General features: G+C 40.4%; 2 protein-coding genes across 3 annotated transcripts in view; one reads left to right on the top strand and one right to left on the bottom strand.

Moving 5' to 3' along the window:
* LOC131434328 (uncharacterized) overlaps positions 1-11,440 on the bottom strand; it is a 37,482-nt gene extending 26,042 nt beyond the window's left edge. Inside the window, exon 1 of the mRNA XM_058600996.1 lies at positions 11,271-11,440. Coding sequence (XP_058456979.1) covers positions 11,271-11,440 — 170 coding nt within the window. The remainder of the gene's footprint in view (positions 1-11,270) is intronic.
* The window catches only part of LOC131438857 (zwei Ig domain protein zig-8), a 701,379-nt gene that overhangs the window by 2,003 nt on the left and 674,674 nt on the right, over positions 1-24,702 (top strand). The window lies entirely within an intron of this gene.

The raw sequence follows: 24,702 nt of genomic DNA, 5'->3' as shown, positions 1-24,702 counted from the left end.
AGATCTTTACCTCTGTGGGGCGTGGGAAGTTAGTTGGCTAAACAATCTTAATAAACTGTGTGATTTATGGAACTGATAACATTCTTGTAGGGTGGGAGTACAAGGTGAAGTATTTTTGGAGTGCGCACACTTTGCTACTCACAACTTTCTTTGTCCAACCGTATATAATCTAAATGGCTCAGCTGAGATTACGAACCCTGACTCGTTTTTGGTACCATTACCAGAACATTTACATTCACTCAGTGTTCTAAACTTAAAATAAAAAACCCTTCTTAATCCACCTAGTGGTGTGATAATGCCTTTCTCTTCTTTCATAACAGTCTCATGAAAAAATGTTTCATACTTTTATTAAATAAATAATTGATTCAGATTGATTCGAGTAGTTCACAAAAGCATGCTTCAGTGTTTATGTCACACAGTCAGCATCATTTTTCCAAACTAGTGCTTGACATTTGCGTTGCCTATTTGTATGAGAACAGTGATGCTAATCTAAAAAATGCCTTCTTAGTCCACTTAGTGGAATTTTCATATATCTTGAAAAATCACATGAAATTTTCGAAATCGAAAAAAAAAAATTTTAATGCCAAAAGGCTTAGAATTGCATGAAACGTAGAGATTTAGTGTCATCTCGAAAAAAAAAATTTTGAAAAAGTCGACTTTTTGGGACTTAGAAAAAATATGAAAAAAGTTGATATTTTCAAAAAAATTGATATTTTCAAAAAAAATTTTTTTTTAGATGACACTAAATTTCGATGTTTCATGCAGTTTTAAGAGTTTCGGCATCAAACAAAATTTTCGATTTTGATAATTTCATGTACTCCCCCCTATGGTGCTTTTTCAAGATCGAAAATTGTCAAACCTTTACCACCGGGCAGCACCCCTTAAGCATGTCCGATTTAGCTCAAATTTTGCATGAAGGCTTTTTTAGAGGTGCTTGAACTTTTGAGCACTAGAGCTTAACGAAAATAGAGGTGATCCCAAAATGTTGGCACCCTTATATATATAAGAGCGGTGAAAAACAATGTGTTCTGTCGGTTACGTCACTTATACCATCATATATCTGGAACCAAAAGTCACAACCATTTGATCTTCGAACTTGATCAACGGCCCGACAGTAGCTTTCAAACGAGCCCAAGTTTGTTAAAATCGGATCAGCCATCTCTGAGAAAATTGAGCGCGTTCAAATATCTTCGAAAAGTGCGCACACACACACACACACACAGACATTTTCCGATCTCGTCGAACTGAGTCGAATGGTATATAACACTATGGGTCTCCGAGGCTCCGTTCGAAAGTCGTTTTTACCAGCAATTCTAATACCTTTCTATAGAGAAAGGCAAAACGTAATTCTTTATTCATTTATTTATTTGTTTACTACAGATTATGCAGTATAAAGGACTAGAAATATGTTAAAAAATATGCACTCACTTTTTCAGAGATGGCTGAACTAATTTAACAAACTTAGATTCAAATAAAAGGTATCACAGTCAAATAGCCTGCTATCCAATTTCATTTGAATCCGACTTCCGGTTTTGGAGTTATAGGGTTATGTGTAAAAATTATGTATAAATATGCACTAGATTTTCTCGGAAATGGTTTAACCGACTTTCACAAACTAAGATCCAAACTAAAGGTTTTGAAATTATTCAAAATTTTCTAAACGATTTTTTCTCCATAAACGACGGCAAACAGAGGAACAAATCCCATTAAACTGACTGATAAATTCTTCTAGTTCGCCGAATTTATTGGTGTGTGGGCATATAAAGTTGATTCGGTGCTAACATTATCCCATTTCCTGTTCCGGAAGCACCGAAAGTAGAGAAGAAAAACATCAAAAGTAGAACTGTCTTCGATTTCTTAACGATGCTTGAACCGGTTTTCACAAATCTTGATTCAAATTGAAGCTTATATTATTGCTAAAGCTACTATGAAATTTCATCACGATCTGACATTCGGTTCTGCAATTACAGAGCGATCAAAGTCAAAGCTTTCAAACCGCCATTTAAAATGACGATGCGAAACCACTACACACCGTTACGAGCTGGTACGGAAAAAGAAAACACAACTCGCCTTTACAAACAATGCACACAGCGAACTTGGTTCAATTTCGTACAAGCTATTTAGAAAATGAAAACCAACACCTAAGCTGATTACTTACTCACTTTCCTTAGATAGAGCGTGACCGATTTTCACAAACTTCAGTTCAAATTAAAGATCTTATGATCCCTTACAAAATACACATTCAACGCGCATCTCCGGCGTATTGGAATCGTGGAGAGCGGTCTCTGCGCTTGTGGTGACGGTTATCAGGACATCGAGCATGTCGTATGGACGTGTACGGAGTATCGGAGGACTCCCTAAGGGTCCGAGGTAGACCACCTGAAGTTCCGGTCCGAGATGTGTTGGCTAGTCGGGATATCTCTTATATGCTTCTTATATACCAGTACCTCAAACACATTAATATCCAAGTGTAATCTGTTATACCTCGCTCAGAAAGTATAATCTCCACCTACAGGTTCGACACTAACATCCGCCCGATTCTCTCGATCACCGTCCCTGTCCACCATCTTCATTGGAACTAACAAGATCTTTTTTTGTCACTAACTTTTCGTTCCCCCTTCCCCCGTCTCTTCACCATCTCGATGGCAACTAATTAGATCTCTGTAGTTTTCAGACATTTTGTTTCCATACCCCCTATTTACCTCGGTTTCCACAATATTTACTTTTTTTATTTTTTCATCTCTTCGTAACATCACCATCACCGCCTACGGTCCTACGCTCCAGTCGATGACCAGCATGCGGGCCACCCGCCGGGCCTTCGTAGCCTGGGGGTGTTTCCCGCGGACCCACACGAACTGAAAGGAAGCGGCCATAGATAGCACCAACTGGAAGTCATGCAATATTCAATTCACCGACCACTGCCGAACGCCAGCTAAAAGCTTTTTCCAAAAATTCTAGACGACATAATCTAATGATACTATTCTAGTTTTAAGTTAGTCGGTAATTAAGATTAGGAAATACCCTTGGCATCTTAGAGCTTAAGCAGTGTGCCTAAAAATATATATTATACTATTGAAAAAAAATCCCTTACAAAGCTTCAGAATTTCATCCGAATACAACTTTCGATTCCGGAATTACTCTAATAATCTCTAAACTGAGCTCAAAACTCTTCCAACCGTTCCAAGTCATTGTTAGTAGACAGTCTATCAAACTAGTTCCGACTGTCCAAATTCCGATCATAAAGACAGTCCTAGAAAGTATGGACGCACTTTGATTTCGCTGTAAATAATTCACAAGTGTAAGATATTCAAATATTATTCGATATACTGATAATATCAGACTACAACAACAGAATATTATTCTCAACATTTGCTATTTAGCCATTGTAGACTAGCTAAAGCACCTTTTTGCGAACGTTCCTCATTAAATTCCGTACAGACTCCTTGGCGACAATTTATGGCACTTTTTTCCAATCTTTTTCGAACTGTTGAATGGTTTCGGCTGCCGAGACATGTTTCCTAAGATGTGCCTTCGTTAATGCCCAAAATTCCTCAATTTGGTCGAAGTTGTGGGCAATTTGGTGAATTCATGTCTTTTGGGACGAAAGTGACATTTTTGGTAGTATACCATTTTACCGTTGATTTCGAGTAGTGGCCAGAACCGGTGAAACATGTTAAGTCCAGGTGGGTAGTTTTTCGATTTTTTAACAATATTCTGTTTCGTTATTAATTGGCATGAAACGTGTAAATTCGAAGTTTGAAGCACATTGCACATTTAGGGATTAAATACGCCATGAAACTATTGTGGGGTTATTCGAACTGTTGACATAGGACTCCCCAACTAGATTCAAAATCACTGCCTATATTTGTTTTGAGTATTAGGGCAGTGGCATTGTCTTGTTCCGTATAAACTTATTTGTGTGTGCGAATTTTCGAAATTAATTCTTTAAGAATTTTAGTTACTCTGACCGTTAAGTTCGTTGGGGCTGATGATGGAAGGTGCTGAATTCGCGCATGTCATCCTGCCGATTTTCGATCAAAATATGTCTCGTGCGAAGCGAACGGCGCATAAAACAAATCCATAAACAGTCCAGTCGCTGATGTGCATACCACATTGCTTAAAAACGTCCCAAGACTGACCCAAATGTCAAACTTACCTCATTTTTCGAATGAACCAACCTTCAGATGTCAAATTTTCACATTGATCGGCGTTACCGTGGCGTTACTTGTTCACTTATGGAAAAATGGAAATAACGAGTCCTGTATGCTGATAAAGTAACGGTTTGACAGGTGTTACCCGCACTCGGATCCATTGAAAATAAAGATTTGTGTGTATTCTGATTTCAAACGGGACCAAATGATGCAATCGTCAGAAAAAGTCAAGCAAGTTTTGATAATCGCGATGAATGAACGCAAAATTGAAGTTCGTAAAATTAAATATGCTGAAATGGTTGGGACATTAACTGGAAACGCTTTTATTATTTTAATCGAATATCTGGGCATATAAAAGGTTTTTTTTTCAATCGAACAAAAGCAACAACGCATTAACGATCCAGAGAGCAGTTTGGCACTGTTAAGTCGCAATAAAAAGAATTTCTTTCGTTTGTATGAAACAGTGAACGAAACTTGGATCCACCATTTTTCTCCGGAGTCGTATTGGCATTCATACGGAGAAAGTCGTTCGAAAATGTAACAGGTAGTAGGAACAATCATGGCGTCAGTTTTCAGATACTCGAGGTATAATAAACATTGACTATATTGAAAATTATTATTACATTGAATTATTGATGCGTTTGTAATGCGACATCGAAAAAACCATTTTTAACCAAGACAATGCTCCGTGCCACAAGTCAATGAAAATAATGGCCAAATTGAACGGATTGGTCTTCGTTCTGTTTCCTCACCCACCATATTCTCAATAACCTAGCCCCCAGCGACTACTTGTCCTACGAAGGCCCGGCGGGTGGCCCACATGCTGGTCATCGACTGGAGCGGTCTTCCGTGGGCGGTGATGGTGCTGTTACGGAAGAGGAACGTACTCATTGAAGAACAGACATCTTATGAAAACCGGGGAAATCCTGATAAAATGTTTTGGGAAACAAGAAAAATTAGACATGGTTCGTTACACATTGAAGTTTGAATCACCATTTATCTAAAATATATAGATTTATCTACTCGAATCGTTGCGAAAAAAGTATATCCAAGCAGTATATATAATGATATCGAAAATCAGTTGAAAAATAGTTGAGTTTTAAATGTTCAAACCACTGTTTGTACAGTTTTATTTCCTGTATTTTGAACTTGCACGTCGGTATAGCAAACAAGACCGTAGCCCTACGTCAACAGATTTTGAGTAATTTTTTTATCGGTACTTTCCAATACACGAGTGATTCATTGATCAGATGCTCTCCTCTGGTTGGAAAAAAAGTAAAAGTTAAGTTACTAAAAGATTTCTGCTTACTCAAATGATCCTTGTCACGTCTTACCTTTCTGCTGTATATCTTCACACCATTACTCAACTAGCTGAGTACTAGGGTTCTATAATTTTGATTTTATTAATTATTCCAAGTTACATTAAAAATATTCTTATCGTTATAAATAATACTTATTCTTAAACCTTCGATATTCATGAACAATACTTATATTACCATTGTTTTTTCGTTAGAAATTTCAGGTGGTTAATCACCTACCTTTGGAATTTTTAGGTGGGTAGTAGCACCCATCGTACCCACCTCTTTCACCGGTCCTGGTAGTGGCAAGAATCAAGATCTGGCCAGAAGACAACAGGATCCTTGTGGCTTCGAATCATGGGTAGAAGTCGTTTTTGTAAGCATTCCTGTTCATTGAAGCAGTAGTGATGAAGGGTTTCGAAATCTTACCGCAGCTACAAATTGCTTGCCAGACCATAGCTTTCTTACCAAATTTTTCGACTTCAATCGATGTCTCGGACTGGTTCAACACTTTTTTTTTTTTTTTTATAATAAAATTTTTATTGGGCTCATTTGCGTTAGCTTAACGTGGCCGATTGTCTTGTTGTTAGGTGGAAAAGAGTGGAAGCCGTATTATGGGGCGACCTGCTCCCCTAGAGTTAGTAAAGGAGTGTCAGGAGGGTGGGACCTATACTGTATTGATTTTGAACATATTTTGATATTACAAATCATTCATTAATAGCTTGCATCTTTTAAACACACTTTGCATTTCCGGGTTCTCGACGTTCTCCAGATTGTAACGAGGAAGAGACTATACTAAACTCGGATGCTTTGTTGGTGTACTTTGATGTTGGTGTGTCATTTATGGATGGTTCCCAGCAATTCAGCTTGACCAGTGTTTAGTTCGTTTGGGGTAGGACCACTGTAGAAGAAAGAAAGAGAAAGAGAGAGAACTAGATTTGCACGTTTATAGCTTTGAGGAAGTTATAGAGGTAGGTCATGTAAAGGAGATCTCTGGTTGCCAAAACGTCACGGACTGGAACATAAGGTGGTCTACCTTGGGCCCGAAGGGAATCAATTAGCTGGAGTCTGACGTCGCAATACTCGGAGCACACCCAAACAACATGCTCGATGTCATGATAACCGTCTCCGCAAACGCAAAGATTACTCTCACTAAGGCCAACACGATGAAGATGCGCTTTGAGCAAAGAGTGGTTGGACATAAGTCTTGACATTGTGCGAATAAAGTCCCGGTTCACATCCAACCCTCGGAACCAAGCTTTCGTCGATACCTGCGGTATAATGGAATGTAACCACCGTCCTAGATATCCATCATTCCAGGAGGTTTGCCAGCTGACGAGTGCCTCTTGACGAGAACGACTGAAAAATTCATTGAAGCAGATTGGTCTTTCATAGGTTTCACCTTGTAATGCGCCCACCTTGGCCAGTGAGTCCGCCATCTCATTACCCCTTACGGAACAATGTGATGGGACCCAAACCAAGGTAATCCGGTATGATTTTTCAGATAAAGCACTCAGTTGTTCCCGTATTTTCCCCAGGAAATACGGCGAGTACTTTCCAGGCTTCACTGAGCGAAGAGCCTCGATAGAGCTGAGACTGTCCGATACAATGAAGTAGTGGTCTGTGGGCAAAGTTTCAATGATCTCAAGGGTATACTGAATTGCAGCTAGTTCTGCGACGTAAACTGAAGCCGGATCACTGAGTTTATAGGAGGCGGTGAAATTTTCATTAAAAATACCGAAGCCAGTGGACCCGTCGAGATGTGATCCGTCAGTGTAAAACATTTTATTACAGTCGACTTCTCTAAATTTGTCATTAAAAATATTTGGGATCACTTGAGGGCATACGTGATCCGGGATTCCATAAATATCTTCTTTCATGGATGTGTCGAAAAACACCGTAGAATTAGAAGTATCATAGAAACGAACACTGTGAGGATTGTAGAAAGAAGAATTATTGTTACGTGACATGAAATCAAAGTACAATGTCATAAATCGGGTCTGAGAATTAAGCTCGACTAGCCGTTCAAAGTTATCGATAACCAACGGGTTTAAGACGCTACATCGAATGAGTTGTCGATATGAGAGATCCCACAAACGGTTTTTCAACGGGAGAATTCCCGCCAGTACCTCGAGACTCCCCGTATGAGTCGACTGCATACAACCCAAGGCTATACGCAAGCAACGATACTGGACTCTCTCCAGCTTGATAAAGTGTATTTTCGCGGCTGAACGGAAACAGAAACATCCATACTCCATCACTGACAATATCGTTGTTTGGTACATCCTTATAAGATCTGTTGGGTGAGCTCCCCACCAAGTCCCGGTCACTGTACGTAGAAAGTTGATTCTTTTTTGGCATTTTCGTTTCAGATACCTAATGTGACATCCCCAGGTACCTTTGGAATCGAACCAGACTCCGAGGTATTTGAATGTGAAGGCCTGAGCTATGGTTTGACCCATTAGTTGAAGCTGTAGTTGTGCAGGTTCACGCTTCCTGGAAAATACTACCAACTCAGTTTTCTCCGTGGAGAATTCGATACCCAGCTTTAGAGCCCATGTAGACAAAGTGTCTAAGGTAGTTTGTAATGGTCCTTGCAGGTCGGTAGACTTGAATCCTATAATAGACACCACGCCATCATCTGCAAGTTGCCTTAACGTGCAAGAATTTTCAAGACATTCATCGATGTCATTGACGTAAAAGTTATAAAGAAGGGGGCTGAGGCATGAGCCCTGGGGAAGGCCCATGTAACTAATTCGTGAGGTCGCCAAGTCTTCATGTGTAAAAAACATGTGCTTTTCCGATAATAAGTTGTGCAAAAAATTGTTGAAAAGTGGGGAAAGACCATGCTTGTGCAGCTTCTCCGAGAGAATTTTTATGGAAACTGAATCAAAAGCCCCCTTTATGTCCAAGAATACTGATGCCATTTGCTTCTTGTGAGCGAATGCCATTTGAATTTCTGTAGAAAGCAGCGCAAGGCAATCGTTCGTTCCTTTGCCTTTACGGAAGCCAAATTGTGTATCTGAAAGCAAGCCACTTGTTTCCATCCATTCATCGAGACGAAACAGAATCATTTTTTCCAGCAGTTTCCGAATACAGGAAAGCATTGCAATCGGCCGATACGAGTTGTGGTTGGAGGCTGGTTTGTCCGGTTTCTGAATAGCGATAACCCTCACTTGTCTCCAGTCTTGAGGAACAAAGTTCTGTTCGACGTACTTGTTGAACAAGTTCAACAGACGTTTTTTCGCGATATCGGGAAGATTTTTAAGCAAATTGAATTTAATTTTATCACGCCCTGGGGCATTGTTGTTGCACGATAAGAGGGCAAGAGAAAACTCCGTCATCGTAAAGGGGGTATCGTTTTCAGTGTATCGAGAGGACGCGACGCGATAGGTATTCGATTCCCGAACAAAATCCGGGCAAACTTTCTTGGCGAAGTCAAATATCCAGCGGTTTGAATATTCTACGGATTCGTTATTAGTGGTTGCATTTCTCATACGACGGGCTGTATTCCACAGAGTGGTCATCGATGTTTCCCTAGATAGGCCATTGACGAACCGACGCCAGTAACCTTTTTTTTTTGCTTTAATCAGATTTTTCATGGTCTTTTCTAATGATGCATATTTTTCGTAGTCTTCGCGCTTGCCACTGTTCCCGAATTTTTTATACGCGGATGATTTTGTTTTATATATTTCCGAGCACTCTTTATCCCACCATGGGGTTGACGGTCGCGTAGTGATTGTAGTTTTGGGTACTCGTTTGGTCTGGGCTTGAATCGCGGCGTTGAGGATCAAGTCAGCTAGGGATTTGTATTCTTCTTCAAGCGAATCTGGTTGTTTCGTTTCAAGAGCTTGGGATACCGCGATCGAGTAGGAATTCCAGTCGATGTTTTTCGTGAGATCATATGTCATATCGACTGATGTCGGTGTTTGTGCACCAGTGGATATTGAAACCAAAATCGGCAAGTGATCACTACCGTGGGGATCAGGGATTACCTTCCACTTGCAATCTAGCTGTAGTGATGTCGAGCAAAGGGATAAGTCCAGCGCACTAGAGCGGGCTGGCGGTCTTGGATTGCGTGTCATTTCACCCGTATTTAAAATTGTCATATTGAAGTTGTCGCACAGATCATAAATTAACGAAGAACGGTTATCATCATATAGGCAGCCCCACCCCGTACCATGCGAGTTAAAGTCTCCTAAAACTAACCGCGGAGTGGGAAGAAGCTCCATGATGTCTGCAAGTCGTCGATGCCCTATCGAGACTCTGGGAGGTATGTAGCTAGAAGCTATACAAAGATCTTTGCCTCTAATTCTGATTTGGCAAGCAACAACTTCAATGCCCGGGATCAAGGGGAGGTTAATTCGATAAAATGAATAGCACTTTTTGATCCCTAAAAGAACCCCTCCATAGGAGTCTCCTCGATCCAGGCGTATAATGTTGAAATTGTGGAAGTCAAAGTTTATATTTGAAGTGAGCCATGTTTCACACAATGAAAATACGTCGCAGTTACGCGAATTTATCAAAAATTTGAAAGAATCTAATTTTGGGATGATACTTCTGCAATTCCACTGGAGTATAGTGATCATATTCTCGATTTCTGTAGGTATTTCAGCCATCGATAGATACGATCGCTGTAAGGAGGGGCCATTGTTCAGTCAACTGTTTTAAAAATGTTCTTACTGTTGGTAATAAAGCCGTTAGAATACTTTTAAGAGGATCAGTTATATTGAAGGCTGTTAATATCCAGTCCACGATATCAGAGAGTTTCAGTAATCCAACGTTTGTCGGGTTTTCTGGTTGTGTTTTGGGATCACTTGGGTTTTTCAGTGTCCCTGGAAGTGCTGGAAATTCCTGGTTGTAATTCGATTTTCGAAATCCAGGAGGTATTGGCTTCGGCTCTGTGACATTGTTGTTTTGGTTCCGTTTTAATATTTCAGTTTCTAGTATTTTAAGACCTTTGCGAGGAAGCTTAGGAGAGGACATAATTGGTCGTTTCCTGTTTGTTCCTAGCTGAACAGAAGAAGGTCCTTCGTCGGGGTCATTTGAAACATCAGCGTCAGTCGACAAAAAAGCGAATGGGTTGTCAGAGATATGTGGAGTAGCTCGTTTGAGGATTTCCGCGTAAGATCGTTTGGAGTGCTCCTTCACGGTTCGCTTGAGCTTTTCCTCGCGTTGCTTATATTTAGAGCACTCAAAAAGAGCATGCGGATTCTCACCACAGTAAATACACTTTTCGATTGACTTCCTGCAGGAGTCATCTCTGTGTCCCTCACCACATTTACCACATCGTGGTTTGTTACAACAGACTTGAGCCGTATGTCCCATCTGTTTGCAGTTTGAGCAGTGCATTACTTTCGGTACATACAACCGAACAGGTAGACGAACCCCTCCCACTACAACGTAATTCGGAAGTGCAGAACCGGCGAAGGTCACACGAAAAGAGTTTGATGGATGATACTTTCCATCTTGTGTCGATTTAGAGTGCAATTGCTTGCACTCCAATATCTTCACTGGTTGAAGGTCGGGATTTTTGAAGCGGCCAATCCCATCCTTCATCAGATCTTCGACAGTTAAACTTTCTTCGTGGACCACACCGTCGATCTCCACCATCCGAGAAGGTACGTAGACGCGATATTCCCTCGTGAAAATCTCATTGGTAGCAATGTCGTTTGCTTGTTTTAGATCAGTCACGACAACGCGCAGTTTGTTCGGAGATACTTTGTCCATGTGTTTTACTGCCGAGTAGTGTTTAGTCAGATCTCGAGAAATATTGAGGACTCTGAGGGATTTAGCTATGGGCCGGAAGTAAACCACCCACGGGCCATCCGATCCGTCATCCTGATAGACCTTCTGACGGATTGGTGGTTTTTCCAGAGGGGGAGCGGGGATATCCATTTCAGATGTATCACTATCAGGATATTCATCCAAACGTTCCTCATCTCTAGGTTTATCATCATCTTCCCCGAGGTTCCCCTCATCGGAAGACATATTTTCTGTGCAGGAGAAACAAAGTCTCCCACACTATCAAGGAAAATAGAAAAAATAGATAGGATAGTGAGAAGTAGGAAAAAAGTTGAAATATAAAATGAAAAAAACTACTTCACCGGTATGGTTTGTTGAGCTGATGGGTGAGTTGGTCCTTTGCTTGGATTATTTCTCTCGCGTGACCTTGATGATCCAGTCACTCACTGCTGGTGCCGATGCTATTGAAGCGACAGGTAGAAATGGTCGCAAGCAAGTGTGTATACCACTGTCTGCTGCCGGTGTTTATCACTCGATCAACCACTGGATCTAAGAGAACAAAAAAATGTTTCCTCCAGCCCTTGCTAGGGAAACACCTTCGCACTCGAGGTTTTGTAATCGATACCGTCCCGATACGGAGCGAAAAAACAACAAGTGTATCGCGGACGACTGCTCGGATACGAATGAGGTTCAACACTTGCCCTTCTCGCACCGTATAATATTGTTTTCCCGGCAAGGATTTGTAATCGAGTTTCACGTAGGTTTCGTCGTCCATGATTATGCAGTTCAAATTTCCAGCAATAATCGTATTGTACAGCTTTCGAACCCTCGGCCTGATCGATGCTTCTTGTTTCGGACTACGTTTTGGTTGTTTCTGTTTCTTATAGGTTCGAAGATTCAAACGTTCTTTAGCACGAAGAACATTCAATTTCGAAGTGCCGACTTTTTTGGCCACATCCCGAACGCCTTCAGTATACGTTTATCCAACTGAGGGTTAGCAGGACCTTTTTTCGACCCGTTTTCGGTTTATCCTCAAAGGTGTTATCCTCACCGAACTTCCTGATTGCATTTCGCGCGGCTTTTTCACTCCTTCCATTTTTGCTATCTTTCTCAGTGACAGTCTGCGTTCTATGCAACATTTGTACACAATTTTTCGACGTTGTTCGGCTGAAAATCCACACATTTCGAAACAATTTAATGAAAACAAATAAACAACTGCACAAGTGGTTAGAGAAGAGTGTAAACAACAGGACGCAGCCATAAAAATTGACAGATTCTGAGCCATTGCGAAATGGCAGCGGTTTTTGGTTGCGTCCATACTTTCTGGGACAGTCTTTGATCCCAAATGAAATTCTTGAAATTCATCTGGATCCGACTTCCGGTTCCGGAACAACTGGATTTAGCGTTAAAAATTTATACCGCTATCTAAAGCGACGAAGCAAAAGTGGGAATTTTTTTTTCTATTAGACTTTAAACTGTGACATATTATAGCTCCTATTTGTTTCGAAATTAGGTTTCTTAAGTATTGGAAATAGTGGAAAAAACTGCCTGAGGATCTATCTTACTTTTCTTCTAGATGGTCTAATCGATTTTCACAAACTTATAGAAGGAACGGTTTCATACAGAATCTCTGAATTCGTTGTGGATAATAGTTCCGGAACTGTAGGGTGCTTTGATTCGTAGATTTTGCTAGACTATGTTCGAACCAACTTTCCTGTTTCTATTCAATTAACAGTTGTTTTAAGAAATTCACAGTAATATTTATTGAATTGAATTTATTGGATTGAAATAGGTTTTTACTAAACTATCACTACTTTTTCCTGTTTTTATTCATTCGTAGTTTTTCAAGAGAATCATTCCTTCGAACATCCCAAACTATCATCTGACTGAACTTCGAAGTTCAATCTGAAAAAATATTGACATATTAACATCTTATTCCTCATTATTCAACACTATATGTTGTGTGGTAGGCTCAATTCATACGCGTTTCTCATCGCTTATATTCAAGAGGTGATCCATTACCCGTAAAGCAAAGTCGTGGCATTACATTCCTTTTGTGGAATTTGGCCTTTCTGTTTCAACAGACTTCGCAGCCGATTCATTGCTTGGCTAGGTACTATGGATCCTACTGACACTAAGAATCCTTCCAGGTCGGGGCTCGAACATACGACAACTGGCTTGTAAGACCAGCGTCCTGTGCATTGAACCGCCAACCCGGGTCAATTCATTACCCGTACTTCTATTGAAAATGTTTCAGTCAATAGTTTGTAGTTTTTTTTGTTTCACACGCATTTCATACTAACTTAAATTTTTTAGTTAATAATTTAGCTTTTTAATGCATATTCCAAATGGTCTGAATGGTGGTGAGCGCAATTTGTTTTTACCTTTTTTTATATATATAAAAAATAGGTATAGAATTCGCTCAAACTTTCGGAAAATTTTCCGAGGCCCGGAGGGCCGAATGTCATATACCAATCGATTCAGCTCGACGAACTGAGCAAATGTCTGTGTGTGTGTGTGTATGTGTGTGTGTCTGTATGTGTGTTGTCAACTAAGAGGTCGAGATCTCAGAGATGGCTGGACCGATTTTGATCAAACTAGTCGCAAATGAAAGGTCTCCCCGTCACCCAGAACGCTATTGAATGGTTTTGAGATCGGATGTTTACTTTTTGAGTTATACGAAGTTTTATGTCAAAATTTTCAGTTTTTTGACAGTATCTGTCACAATTGACCTTGAAAACAGAATATGATTTTAGACTTAGAATCCGCATGGTAATAGCTATCCAACAAGCCATAGTTTGTTAAAATCCGTCCATTTTTAACGGAGATATCAATATTTTTGTGTAAACGACTTTTCCCCTCATTCCAGCAGTAGAAGTTTTGAGAACTGTATGACAAAGAAATGCTTGGGAGCAACGGAAAACACGATTTTTATACTGTGACATACAATTGTTTCTAAGTGCCCAAAAGACTGTGTACAGCATCCTTTTTCATGACAATTTGCCTTGGACCGATTTTAGCACGGTTCGTTTTTGGCAACATAATCGTTCGAATATGGCATTTATAAACCAGATGATATTAGCATTTTCGAGTTGAAAGTAATTCCATAATTATATTGATTTAAACTACTTACAGCAATAAAAGCTGGAAGAACATAACTTCCATATACCATACGACTCAGTTCGTCGAGATCAGCAAATGCGTGTGTGACAAATAATTTCACTCAATTTTTTCGGAGATGGCTAAACCGTTTTCTACAAACTCAGATTCATATGAAAACTAGTATACTTCCAAATTTGGATCCGACTTCTGATTTCGGAACCACAGGATGACATGTGAAACGAAATTAAAATAATGCAATTCATTTTTCTCGTACATGGCTGAACCGATCTAAGATTCAAATGAAATCTAAGAATCATCTATGATTCAAATGAGAGGTCTTAAAATCCTATAAAAATTAGTCAGATCCGATTTCTGGTTTAGGAGATACAGGGTGATTAGTATAAAAATGTCCATTTCACATAAATTAATCAGGTTTGTCGGGTTTGCAAATTTGGATAGTCGATTACCAAATAAATTTATTTCAGTTTAAGCGGTATTCTTTTTTGGATTCGGAATGTACCCCCAAATTTTAATTCGCACTACAATTTCTCAAAGATGTCTACACACTCCTCAGGTGAAATTATCTGATTTCGGCTACACCGATCTTAGAACTCCGGATCCAGTTTCGAATCGTTTCTCAAAGTTTAATCATTTTTTCAAAAAGGCCAAATCGAACTTCAAAAACAAAAATTCAAATTAAAGGACTTAAGGTCCCATACAAAATTATTGAATTTTATCCGATTCTGGAATTACAGATGATGAATTTTTAAAATTCATACCGATATAGAAGATGTAAATTGTTTGGCGTATTAATTAATGGCCATTCGAATCATTTTGGGTTATGCTAGTTCCTGAATACCAGCTCTGGAAGTACCATAAATAATGACGAAAAACTCTAAAGTGGAACTTATTTCGACATCTCATGGAATGTTCAATCGAATGTCACACGTTAAGATTGAAATTCGATTAAAATAATGTCATGAGAACTAAAACACCTAAGAATATCCATGCAAAAAAAAACACATGCGGATTGATAAAAAAAGGTATCATCTCACTGCTAGGTGGATTAATCACGTTTTTAATTATTTTTTCAATTTAATTGATTTCGCACACATATTTTCTAATTAAATAAGCTATTTCTAGGGCCTATTATCAATCTTCAGAGGGCAGCCATTGTTGAGGGAAGCTAGAGTGGTTTTCTCCACTGTCATACAGCGGAAATCTAGTAAAGAAAAATCTGTCTCTTAGTTAGTTAATTTTCCTTGAAAATAAGCATTAAAATTGTCTTGCTCTTCACTAAACGGGGGCGGGTGTCAATAAAAAAATGCAAAATTTGACGTGTAACCTTTTTTCTGCCGTCATAACTCATTTATTGTTGGATTTATAAAGTTCAACTACCAATCGATTCGTAAACATGTAACTTAAACATATGAGGCAACGTCGCTTAAGTATTTCAATAGTATACCATTGAAAAATTGGTTTAAATTGCCCTAGGTTTTCGCGACTGTAGAGCGAGTGGACCACGAAACTAAAATTTAAATCCCAAGACCCAAGTCCCAAGTCCCAAGCCCCAAGTCCCAAGTCCCAAGTCCCAAGTCCCAAGTCCCAAGTCCCAAGTCCCAAGTCCCAAGTCCCAAGTCCCAAGTCCCAAGTCCCAAGTCCCAAGTCCCAAGTCCCAAGTCCCAAGTCCCAAGTCCCAAGTCCCAAGTCCCAAGTCCCAAGTCCCAAGTCCCAAGTCCCAAGTCCCAAGTCCCAAGTCCCAAGTCCCAAGTCCCAAGTCCCAAGTCCCAAGTCCCAAGTCCCAAGTCCCAAGTCCCAAGTCCCAAGTCCCAAGTCCCAAGTCCCAAGTCCCAAGTCCCAAGTCCCAAGTCCCAAGTCCCAAGTCCCAAGTCCCAAGTCCCAAGTCCCAAGTCCCAAGTCCCAAGTCCCAAGTCCCAAGTCCCAAGTCCCAAGTCCCAAGTCCCAAGTCCCAAGTCCCAAGTCCCAAGTCCCAAGTCCCAAGTCCCAAGTCCCAAGTCCCAAGTCCCAAGTCCCAAGTCCCAAGTCCCAAGTCCCAAGTCCCAAGTCCCAAGTCCCAAGTCCCAAGTCCCAAGTCCCAAGTCCCAAGTCCCAAGTCCCAAGTCCCAAGTCCCAAGTCCCAAGTCCCAAGTCCCAAGTCCCAAGTCCCAAGTCCCAAGTCCCAAGTCCCAAGTCCCAAGTCCCAAGTCCCAAGTCCCAAGTCTCAAGTCCCAAGTCCCAAGTCCCAAGTCCCAAGTCCCAAGTCCCAAGTCCCAAGTCCCAAGTCCCAAGTCCCAAGTCCCAAGTCCCAAGTCCCAAGTCCCAAGTCCCAAGTCCCAAGTCCCAAGTCCCAAGTCCCAAGTCCCAAGTCCCAAGTCCCAAGTCCCAAGTCCCAAGTCCCAAGTCCCAAGTCCCAAGTCCCAAGTCCCAAGTCCCAAGTCCCAAGTCCCAAGTCCCAAGTCCCAAGTCCCAAGTCCCAAGTCCCAAGTCCCAAGTCCCAAGTCCCAAGTCCCAAGTCCCAAGTCCCAAGTCCCAAGTCCCAAGTCCCAAGTCCCAAGTCCCAAGTCCCAAGTCCCAAGTCCCAAGTCCCAAGTCCCAAGTCCCAAGTCCCAAGTCCCAAGTCCCATTTCCTAGTCCAATCCGCAGTGACAAAGTGATCGCTTTAAAAATTACGCGTATTTCTTCAATCCTACGAATCCGCTATGGAAATCCCATTTTTCACTGAAAAAACAATTTGTTTTAATTTCTCAACATGTTTCTAGACTAAATCCACATGAATCAGAACTGCAATCAATGGTGATTTACACTACGATGAAGCACTGAACTATTCTGTCGATGCTGGGAAAGTAAAATTCAATTTTTCTCACCAGGAAGCAATGACGCGATCATCATTCACTGGAAATAACATCAATAATAACGTGAAACCGAGAAAATAGAATTTTTTCTGTTGTTTTCAGCAGCGCAGTGTAACTATATTTGCCCATGCTCGTGGACCCAAATTCAATCACGACCTCCCACGAATTGGAAGCTTAATAATTTTCAATTGTTCCTTCCGATCAGATTTATGGGAGCCTGTCCTGCCATGATATACCGCTCTATTAGTTCAATGCTATCTAGAATATGTAAAAAATTACACTCGTATCTTTAGTCTGCCCGCAAGAAACAATTCAGTGAAAATATGACGTGATTTGTAAAAAAGGAAATCTGTTTTTAACAGAATTTCACATTCAAACCAATAAAAATTTCATGCCCGAGGCATCTAAGAGCTAAAGCAATGTGCCTTATTAAATATATTATCTAATAAAAAAATGGAATGGTACACCTCTACTTTTTCATCGAATATCTCGACTTTTAATTCCTATGTCATAAATCTACCGTGACGAAGTCTGAGTTTGGAAACGATTAGTGCAGAAAAACATATATGTTGTCGCGATAACAATTAAAACTGTTATTTTTCTACGAAACACAATCAGTTTCAATGCTTACGCCATTTTATGCGCTTTAATTTCCATTTTATGCGCTTTAATTTCGTGGTAGGAAAAAGGAGAGAAGTGAAATAAAATCGACTCAACAAGGTTCCTAAACACCCAGACGAGAAAAGGGAATTGAGAGAATCAAGTGGTCGATTCAAAATCTATAAACGATCCACTGTTATCAGACGTTAAGGAGCCAGCTCTTGCTATTAGAGCTCACAGTTATTGATGAGTCTGTGTTAAGCTAAAGAATTTTCCGTTGAAAGTCGTGGCATGTTATATTCAATGAATGACCTCAGTGAAATTTCGGTTCGAGATTCTATCCGAAGAAAAGAGAAATAAAAACAAATAAATCTATTCATCAAGGATAGTAAAATTTTAATGACCACATGCAAGCCGACATTGAGTCGCAAAATTTTATCTCTCCGGCAAACCGTCGTCTTCTCCGATAGGTTCGGCTCTATAGGAAGACGGAAGAGTTAAGTCCGAAACCAATTACGAAATGGGAGGGTGGGAGACTTTTTTTGAAATAGATGCAACTACAAATGTGAAAGCTAGAATGGATCAGTGAGCAGAATGAGTTGATGATTTCTTTTTTTCTAGCTTCTATCAGTTCTTTCGCATTTGGAAAAAACTATCGTCTATAAAACAAACCAATTTGGTTACGCTTTGCCAAAGGTCGCAAAATTCAAACTAAATTTGTGCGGCGATTGTTTAAAATATTTGGTTTTGATTCATTAAAATATCGGACCCACAATATCTCCTGAAGCTGAAACTGCATCTAATGAAGAAACTTTCTCCGGCAGTGAGCAACTGCTAATTAATATTGCTTCCTAAGAAATGCAACAGACCAAAAATTGTTTACCACTAAACTGAATACAATTTCGCCTGGATGACAGCAACCGTCATTTAATGGTACGCTTCATCGGAATCGAAATATTTTCCATTCGAAACAATTTCATCTGCTCTAGCTTCCAACGAATAATTGGTTGGGAGATACTCCTGGCGAACAAATGCCGACGAGAAAAAGCTTCGGAAAATTCCAATGTTGTGACAGAATTTGATTTGCCTTGAATTCTTGAGTCAGTTGGTCCTTTAATCAACTAACCTGTTCGCATACCTCACCACAGGGAATCGCACCCTCATCCACTGGTAATCTGCTGGAAACACTCCGGAGCTGGAAGTTAATTCATGTAATTGAAAGCTTGTTACTTGAAAATTACCACCACCAAGCCTCCCCTTGGTATGATGAGCCGAAACACAGCCGCATTGTTGCGTGATTTTTCCGCTGTCTCTCGGCGGCCCTGATAAGTGACACTGGTGGAAGGAAGAGTCATTCCGTCTCACTGCTAATCAACTGTTTAATTAGTCTCGGTTTCGGTATCCGAAGGGACAAGCCCGGCAGGCAGTGCAAAGATGGTAAAGTGATGTCATTGACAGCTTTCCCAACCAGCCTCCCTCCGGTCACGGGGTTCCTTCTTCTTCTTCTTCTAGAACATCTCACTTGCGTAGTTTTTCCCGTTTGCCATGGACTATCTAACAAACCTAGAAACTGCTGTTTTTCGTTGTTCAGCTTCAGGGTACTGTCACAGATTAGAGCTGAGTGCTTTCGCTTTTAATTAAGGCAGACAACCGGAAAAAAATCTCTGTCCCGTCTATTATCCATTCTGCTGGATCGTGGCATCGTGTCTCGTCTGTCAGAGCCAACCAAATTTCCCGCCCCGAAAAGCTGTCTCAAGGCCAACTTGAAAAATATCTTGGGTTGGCTTGCCTGGCATGGGAGGGTGGTTTTCACTTTTTCTCCGCCGCTCGCTCACACACACAGAAGAAGCTCGGTGTCTGGCAGTAAAATCCCCAGAGTCAATCTGCTGCTGTAACGACTTCCAAACTCCGAGGAAACATTTCCCAACATGGTGATGATCGGCCGATTTGAGGAGTCTAGACTTTCTTTTCCTGTTTTTCTAGTTCGACTTTTTGAGTGGTAAACTGTTTAATATGTTGTCATTTTGATAAATATTGACACAAAAAAGTACAAGGAGCACGGTACAGCCAAATTCAATATATTTTTCTAATACTTGAGGTATAATGAATCGTTTTCAAAATGTTACAAATTGATTTTAAAAATCAAATAATAAATAGAGCACCGATAGATTGGTCTCTTGAGGATTTTTGGTAGCAGAAGTGTAAAAAGCAAATTTTGTTAATTTGTTTGTAAATCACGTTTTGTCTTCGTGCATCGAAAGTTCTACTGCCACTCAATCAGAATATAAAGCTACGCTGCAACAACAACAACAACCTAACAACTATGGACTTGGAACACGGGACTTGGGACTTGGGACTTGGGACTTGGGACTTGGGACTTGGGACTTGGGACTTGGGACTTGGGACTTGGGACTTGGGACTTGGGACTTGGGACTTGGGACTTGGGACTTGGGACTTGGGACTTGGGACTTGGGACTTGGGACTTGGGACTTGGGACTTGGGACTTGGGACTTGGGACTTGGGACTTGGGACTTGGGACTTGGGACTTGGGACTTGGGACTTGGGACTTGGGACTTGGGACTTGGGACTTGGGACTTGGGACTTGGGACTTGGGACTTGGGACTTGGGACTTGGGACTTGGGACTAGGGACTATAGGGACTATTGACTATAGGAAGTAGGGACTAGGGACTATAGGGACTTAGGACTTGGGACTTAGATTTGGCCACTAGCGATATTATAATAAATTCAAAAAAGCAATTTCAAGAGTTCAGCTAAAAGGCCTTTGAAATCTGTTGAAATAGTGATGAATCATTAGCGTTCATAATTAGGCCATATTTTCAACACTCAACTTTCTAGCTGGTTGAGTGATCTTAGTTGATCTCCACTTTCGGATCTTAGTTTCTAGTTTTTTTGCAGTCAACAATTGAGTAAAAAGTAACGATGCCGCGTTTTCTTCTTTATCAAGAATAAGTTTTCTCCTCTTTGCGAACTAATTTCGTTTTCATGCAAATATTATTAGATTCAATTTCTTCTTCGGTTAGAAGCGTTGCGTTGAAAATCGTCAGCTTTCTAACAAGTTCATTCCAAACAAGCCCAAACTCCTCATGCTGTTAAAAATGTTCAACGGAGAGGAAAATGTGCTCCCGAAACCCGAACTTCCACGTAACCGGAATGATGATCAACTCTGCAAATCACGGAACCGGAATCCCCATGCTTCGGTTCACCTTTTTATTTTTATTAGGCGTTAGGAAACAAACAAAAAAAAACAAAATCACCTCCCAAAACGCACTGCAATCTTCCGGAATGGGCCCAGCGTTCGCTAATCCAATTTTAATCTGTCGAAAGAAACGAGCCCGTACTTTATTTTATCGTTTGGCTGTATCGCCAGCAGAACTTTCCCTTCTCTAGTTTCCGCCGCCGATCCCGAGTTCCGACCACCCAACAACGGAACCGACGAGAGTTCCAGAGACGCCAAGGTGAGATGAACAAAGTCGCTTCCGCTGCCAGTATAGTAATAACCCGAGATTGTTGGACAGAATGATGGCTGGCTGACTGGCCGGGGGGGGGGGGGGGGGGGGGGGGGGTAGATCTGTGAAAGCACAACCGTTTATCAACCCCCACCGTTTCTCCCGAACACCCGAACTAAAGTGCCGTAAAAGCACCAGGCAGCACCCCGCCCTTGTTTGCTAAAATCGTATCTTTTTACTGTTATGGGGGGGTCGGTTCGGAGCTTGGGATTCCGGTCGGTGGGTCGGATGGATGGTGGCCGTCAGTCCTGTCATGTATGTCACGGCTAGTGGGTATGTTTGACCTTCGGGGAGAGAATGGGAGATTGTGCAAGCCGGAAAAACTTGCAGTGTGGAGGATCCGAGGATCCGTCGTTCCGTCGCGTACCGTGAATTGAATGAATTTTTCATTAACTGCGAGACACCGAGACTGGAAAAAAATAACATCGGTGTGTTGGTCGACACAGACGGGGATAGAATATGTAGTTGGGGCTAAATTGCAACGGCAAGATAAGTTGAGCAAAAATTGCTGGGGCTACATAAAATTGATTTTAATATTTGATTGGATTCAGGCAGCGTTTTGCATGACGACGACGGTTCAGATTTTCTTTTTCAGCGCAAACAATCGGTTAAGATATCAATGCAATTCTGAAAAAAAAACAGAGGGAAACTGATAATGCCATCCTTATTATGGGTAGCCTTTTGAACGATGAAAGAAAGAGTTTGTCTAAAGTCCAAAGCGACTTTAAGATGATGTGGCAAAAAGACTTGATAAAAAGCATTTAACCATCGAGCTTTGTGTGTTGGAATCTGTTCGGTAAACTCTACTTCAATGTCAGTTGCTATTGTCACATCTGCATTTCTGTTGGTCTTTACTTTTAGTTCTTTTCCATTACGCTAGCTTGCTAACACAATCTCGCACTAGGTATAATTGAAGAATTTAGTTTGTCTGGTGTGGATTTTTTAGTGAATACATTTTTATTCATGCAGCTCGTTTTCCTTGAATAAAAAAATGTCCGCACGGAAATCGTTTTTTAGTGTACCTTTTTAAGACGATTTTTTTTAATTTCATGTGGAATTCCAAAATCGTGTTTTTCTCGCGTTTATTTGCTGAATTATGAATTATGAATATTGTAACTAAAAAAAATTTTTTGCGCATCTCGGAAGTTATGCGGTTCCTTTAAAAACGAAGGGCCAGGACCTTTCAACTCGAAAAAGTAAAAATAAATTTTCATGAGACTCAAATATTTTCTTTGCATTTCAAACTTTTCACATATTTTAATATAATAAATATATTTAGCATATAAAGCTTTCCCCTGCTGTAGTCTTACATCCAATACGCCGCATGTAACTCCCGAGCCGCTGATTCCCGACCCCTGGATTAGACTATGACTAGGACTTAAATGACAAATGAAATTGTCTATTAAATAGGTCTAATGGTTCCATTTAAAAACGAGTTTCGATTTGGTGTCGAACCACTATCTCATCATCTTTGAGGCAGCACGAGACACTTAGCCAGTGTTTTTTTAGTTTCCATTTAACATTGGCCTAGTATTTCTTGGCAGCATATGAAATCCATTCTAACGAGTTATTAATTTTTAGTTGATTTTATGTAAAGTCACCATAACCAGGTTCAGTTTTTCAATGACTGAGTGGAAACAATCAATTGAAAATCGTTTGATTTTTTCAATCTACGTTTCCATTCAGTCGTAGAAAAACTGAAATCCATTTTGTTTCAATGTACCCGTCAAATGCCTCTCTCCTCAAGTTGCTTTTTGTCTTTCTCTATTGAACTGCTGGAAAAACCGACTATCGAACGGGGCCTCGGAGACCCATAGTGTTATATACCATTTACTGCTCAGTTCTCCGACAAAACACGTTGTTTTTTACCGCTCTAATATGTATAAGGGTGCCAATATTTTGTAAAGCGCTAGTATTCCAAAGTGTGAGCACATCGAAAAAAGTCCCCATGCAGAATTTAAATTGAAGTTCCGTAACCTCATTCAACGTGGCTGTTCGGGCAGAATTCTAGACAAATCAATCCTTGTAAAACAAATTTTTTTTTTGTTTCGGCTTTAAATATTTTTACCTTAATTAATTCGTCTCTACGGGCCAGAAAAACTCTCTAGCCCTATGTGCGGGGTTGGGAACTCAGGCGGGTTGTTTGAAAGGTACCGACTTAACCATCTACTATTGAACCATTAATTCAGTTCGAAGATTAAATAGCTGTTACTTCTGGTTCCTAAGATATAATGGTATAAGTGACGTAACCGACAAAACATGTAATTTTTCTTTTGCTAAATTTTCTCAGAGATGGCAGAATCGATTTTAACAAGCATAGGTTAGTTTGAAAATTTCTATAGAACTTTGTATAAAATTCTAAAACCAAATGGTTGTCACTTCTGGTTCTAAAGATATAATAGTATAAGTGACGTAATCGACTAACCGCATTGGCTAAATATTATCGCAGATTACTCAATGAATTTCGATACACTTATTTTAAAGCAAATAATGTCAATCAAATTTGTAAAGGGTGGTGACGAATATTTCCGGTTCGAGAGATGCAATGTTATATACGTGACCAGTGTTGCTAATAGAGCGAGAACCCAGTGCATGCAGCACATTTTCGAGCGAATGCTAGGCGTATTCTATCTTACTCGCACTCCTCCGTGACCGCTTGTGAGTCACTCACAAAAAGGTACATTTTAAACACGAGTGGTGTTTTTTTATGGGTACGATCAGTGAGAGTCAGCATGAGTAAACAACATGTATAATTAGTTTAAACCCAATTAAACGCTACTTAGAATGAATTTGATTTGTGGATGTAACAAGATTCACAGGGTTTTGCGCAGTGTTTGAACCAGAATTTTCTGCAAAAATCAAAGTAATTAAGAATTACTAACTAAATATTCATTCAGTACCTGTTACCATACTTCCCCGCAAATTATCGATCAGAATATTTTTAACGCGAGCGAGGGATTAAGACTATTCGATTTTTTGTTCACCATATTTTGAGCACTCTGATCGCTCGTCGAACGGTCGAGATGCATTTGGTAGAACGCTTTTCTTGCCACCGGGCTGGTTTGAACGTTTGTTTGTTTCCACTCTAGCCAAGTGCTGCGATCCTGTTACTTCTGTGTATGGATTTCAAGTATTGAAAGTGCTCTGATATTGATTTTTGTTATTGTCATTATAACTGCTTTTGATCACAGCATGAACGAGTTTGATCAGATTGCATATTATCTCTCGTGCATAGAACCAAACCTAAATTCGCTATAAGAGTACGAGTGGGCAACAAGTTGTGAGTAAGAGCAAGAGCGCGAGTGGAAGCGAGTGCGAATATCTATGAGAAACAGCTTCAGTAAGAGTGTGCACACCGACTAGTAGACCAACGAAAGAGTGAGTGGTGGAATATGCACGATAGGAGTGCTCGGTGTTTCATCGCCA

The sequence above is a fragment of the Malaya genurostris genome, chromosome 3 (genome assembly GCF_030247185.1).
Source record: "Malaya genurostris strain Urasoe2022 chromosome 3, Malgen_1.1, whole genome shotgun sequence".
Taxonomy (NCBI): domain Eukaryota; kingdom Metazoa; phylum Arthropoda; class Insecta; order Diptera; family Culicidae; genus Malaya; species Malaya genurostris.
Note: the sequence above shows the minus strand (reverse complement) of the source record. Positions and strands in the feature narration are given on the sequence as shown.